At 53.1% G+C, this 3,720-nt stretch overlaps 1 protein-coding gene across 2 annotated transcripts in view; it reads left to right on the top strand.

Moving 5' to 3' along the window:
• Positions 1-82: 82 nt before the first annotated feature.
• Positions 83-3,720, top strand: part of TBXT (T-box transcription factor T) — an 8,368-nt gene continuing 4,730 nt past the window's right edge. For both annotated transcript variants that reach the window (XM_007445907.1, XM_007445906.1), the window contains exons 1-5: positions 83-288; positions 695-959; positions 1,724-1,858; positions 2,695-2,756; positions 2,873-2,934. In XM_007445907.1, coding sequence (XP_007445969.1) covers positions 83-288; positions 695-959; positions 1,724-1,858; positions 2,695-2,756; positions 2,873-2,934 — 730 coding nt within the window. The remainder of the gene's footprint in view (positions 289-694; positions 960-1,723; positions 1,859-2,694; positions 2,757-2,872; positions 2,935-3,720) is intronic.

Here is a 3,720-nt window from a genome sequence, read left to right as displayed (position 1 = left end):
AGCGGCCGCCTACTGGGGCGAAGGTGGCTCTCGGGTAGCAAGTCGGGGCTTCGGGGGGCGGTGGGGAGGGGCAGGCGGGAGGATGAGCTCCCCCGGCACCGAGGGCGCGGGGAAGAGCCTGCAGTACCGAGTGGACCACCTGCTGAGCGCCGTGGAGCGCGAGTTGCAGGCGGGCAGCGAGAAGGGCGACCCCACGGAACGCGAGCTGCGCGTGGGCCTGGAGGAGGGCGAGCTGTGGCTGCGCTTCACGGAGCTCACCAACGAGATGATCGTGACCAAGAACGGCAGGTAGGCGCGCACCGACCCGGCGTGTGCCACGCACTCGGGCGGGCCGGGCAGCCGGGCTGCGAAGTTCCTTACCTTCCAACACTTTCTCCCGGTCTTTTTGCTCATTTCCGCTCAGACTGGGGAACAGACCCTTGTGGCCCCTAATTGTCCCTCTGGGACTTCGCGTAATCCTCACTTCTGGGCACGAGGGACTCCCGGGGGACTCCCCCGAGCCGCGCCTCGCCCACGCTTGCCCCGCGGGCTGGACCCGGGTGCTGCAACCCTCTGCCAGGTCCTCTCCCGCCCTGGGCGTCCCCTTTGTGAGTTCCCAAGGGGGCTCCTCTGTGCTCCAAATGCAGATGCCCCTGGCTTCTCCGTTCTAACGGGTCAGATCCGGGGTCCTCCAGCTGCGCTCCTTCCTTTCCAGGAGGATGTTCCCGGTGCTGAAGGTGAACGTGTCTGGCCTGGACCCCAACGCCATGTACTCCTTCCTGCTGGACTTTGTGGCGGCCGACAACCACCGCTGGAAGTACGTGAACGGGGAGTGGGTGCCAGGCGGCAAGCCTGAGCCGCAGGCGCCCAGCTGCGTCTACATCCATCCCGACTCGCCCAACTTCGGGGCGCACTGGATGAAGGCGCCGGTCTCCTTCAGCAAAGTCAAGCTCACCAACAAGCTCAATGGAGGGGGCCAGGTAGGTGTGTTGGGGTGCGGGGACGGGGCGGCGGACGACGCGAGGAGGGGCCCCGAGACTCTGCACCTTGTCCCCGGGGAGCCTTGGAAGGGCGCTGCGTGCACGGAGGTGACATCTGCCTTCCTCGGTTCAGGCTGCAGTGTTGTTTATAGTAAACTGACGACGGTAACACCAAGGCCTGGAGAGCGGGGAGGCGGCGCAAAGCCTGCCCTTTGAACACTCAGGCAGATCTCAAGTTTGGGGGAACTTCTGCGACCTAGCCCTCAACTTTCCTAGGCGTAGAGAAAATATCAGTTTTGATAGTAAACGGTCGCTTTAGCGCTGAATACGTCCACATAATTACTGCGTGGAGTCTGAACAAACTTGTAAATCTGTCCTTTTCTACAGAACGTCTTTACTTGGGGATTGTTACTGGGAGACCCGGTGTTCCTGTAAGCTGCGATCTCGCTCGCTCAGGCATTTAAAGCTGTCTGCAGCTGCCCTGGAAGCCTTAGAACTTTACTCTACCAGGTCAAAGCATTTCCTGATGGGCATTCACTGCCTTTAATGGTGTGCAGCATCTCACATTCCTTTTCCAAACTGGTCGTGAGAGCAGCACCTAATGGGAAACCTACCAACTTCAACAGGAAAGACGTTTTCCTGTGAGCTGCAGGATTTTCTGCATCTTGGATGTATATTTCTCCTCCTCAGCAGGACAAATGGATGTTTTGTTGTCTTAACGGTAGGACTTTGATGATCACCATTCCCGTGTTTATGTCTCTCAGATCATGTTGAACTCCTTACATAAGTATGAGCCTCGAATCCACATCGTGAGAGTTGGGGGTCCGCAGCGCATGATCACCAGCCACTGCTTCCCGGAAACCCAGTTCATAGCGGTGACCGCTTATCAGAATGAAGAGGTGAGAGGGGCGCGGGCAGCCATCGGTCTGGCGAGTGCTCTGCTGGAGGTTCCCGGGAATGCCAGGAGCCTGTGTGATTATTGTACTTTTAGACTGATAATTAATGCCTTTTCAAGTAATTTACCGTAACTATAAAATTGGGACAGCGGGAGAAAAGTTTTAAAATAAGTATTCATTCAAGCACTTTCTCCTTTAGTTTTCCAAGTGTCCAAAACTCAAAGCATCCACTAAAGGCTCAAAATGAAAAGATGAATAAAACATTTAGGTTAAAGGACTGTAAGAATTTAAGAACAGGACTTCAGAGAAAGGGGGGGCCTCTCCTTACTCTGGGAATCTTCCTAAAAGGGTTGGGGACATTCCTCCAAATCTGTGGTGTGAAGAGTCAACTAGATACAGAATACAGTTTAGTGCCTGTAAATCCATACCTAAGTCTGACCCCAAAGTACAGGCGGTTTGTGATTAGCTGGTCAAGTTGTCGGTGGGTGTTGACTGCCAACTCGAACTGGCAGTCACTATTCCTAAGCAGACCCGGGTTATGTTCTGAGCCCTGTTTGTCTGGCTGATGCACACAGAACATTGTCAGCAGTAGGTTAAACTTATTGTGGATTCCACTCGGAAAGCCAGCCTTTAAAAGCTTTCCATAACTGTGCTCTTCTTTATAAAATATGATGATTCCTCGGCTACTTCAGATCCAAATAGAAAAATATACCCGGAAATAAATCTGATTATATTTGAATATTTAGAGGGGGTGCTGGTGGTTCCTGATTTCTTGGTGCCCAATTAAATCCTCTGGCGAATGAGCAACATACTAGTAAACGCAACTTCTTGTTTTTCAGATCACAGCTCTTAAAATTAAATACAATCCATTTGCAAAAGCTTTCCTTGATGCAAAGGAAAGGTGAGAGAATTCTAACTATACCCTTTGAGCAAAGAAGTGTGCAGAAAGATGAACTATTGCTGCAAATACTGTGTTCTGAATGTCCTCCTTGACAATTCGCTGCACTTCTTTGGCAGAAGCCATCACAAGGACGTGATGGAAGACCCTGGAGACAGCCAGCAGTCTGGGCACTCCCCATGTACGGTTTGTTGCGCTCTGGCCAGATGTACCTTGTTTCAGGGGCTAGCCTGCTGGGAGCTGGAAGCTGGGGATGGAGCAGACAGAGCTTCTGGGCACGCTTGGGGAGCACATTGCCCTTTGCTGTGCGAGGCACCTGGCCCTGTGTGTTGATGCTGTTATGACTGGTCATCAACCTACTGGCCCTCAGCCTCTGCTCCATCTGGGCTTGCGGATGCTTCCCCAGCCCACAGGACTCCTGACAGAGAAGCCTGGGGAGAATTTACTGGGGTTCTTTTGCTGTGCTTCAAGGCAGCTCCAACCATGGCCTGGATGGGTGTTTACACCCTGCTGTGTTGGACAAGAGGAGAGCCCAGCTCATATCCACTTTGAGATGGTTTCTCTTTTTGTTAATGACTGAAAACTGGAGGACCATGTTTGGAACGATGCTTGTGATCACGTGTGGTTTTCCCCTTAGCCTGCTTCGGTTCTGGGAATGGCCCATCAGCTCATGCTGGAAACAGTGGAGCGCAGGATGGGAAAGTCTGCTTTAAGTCTAGCTTCCTTTAGGAGTTCCATGAGCCAGCGAAGTGATGCAGGTCTGCAGCAGAGTCTGTTAGGAGGAAGGGCTGTGTCTAGCCCTCCTCTCCACGCAGGGAGGGGACCCTGAGAGAGGAAAGTTAGTATTTGCTGCCCACTTCAGGAGTCTGGACGAACCAGCATGGCACCCTCCTCAAACTGTGTGTGTTTCTTTCTTTTTCTATTTCTTTTTCTTTCTTCCTTCCTCCCTGTCTCCCTCTCCCTGTCT

Source organism: Lipotes vexillifer, unplaced genomic scaffold (genome assembly GCF_000442215.2).
Source record: "Lipotes vexillifer unplaced genomic scaffold, Lipotes_vexillifer_v1.1 scaffold459, whole genome shotgun sequence".
NCBI classification, from domain to species: domain Eukaryota; kingdom Metazoa; phylum Chordata; class Mammalia; order Artiodactyla; family Lipotidae; genus Lipotes; species Lipotes vexillifer.
The sequence above is the reverse complement of the archived record's forward strand: the minus strand, read 5'-3'. Positions and strand labels throughout refer to the sequence as shown.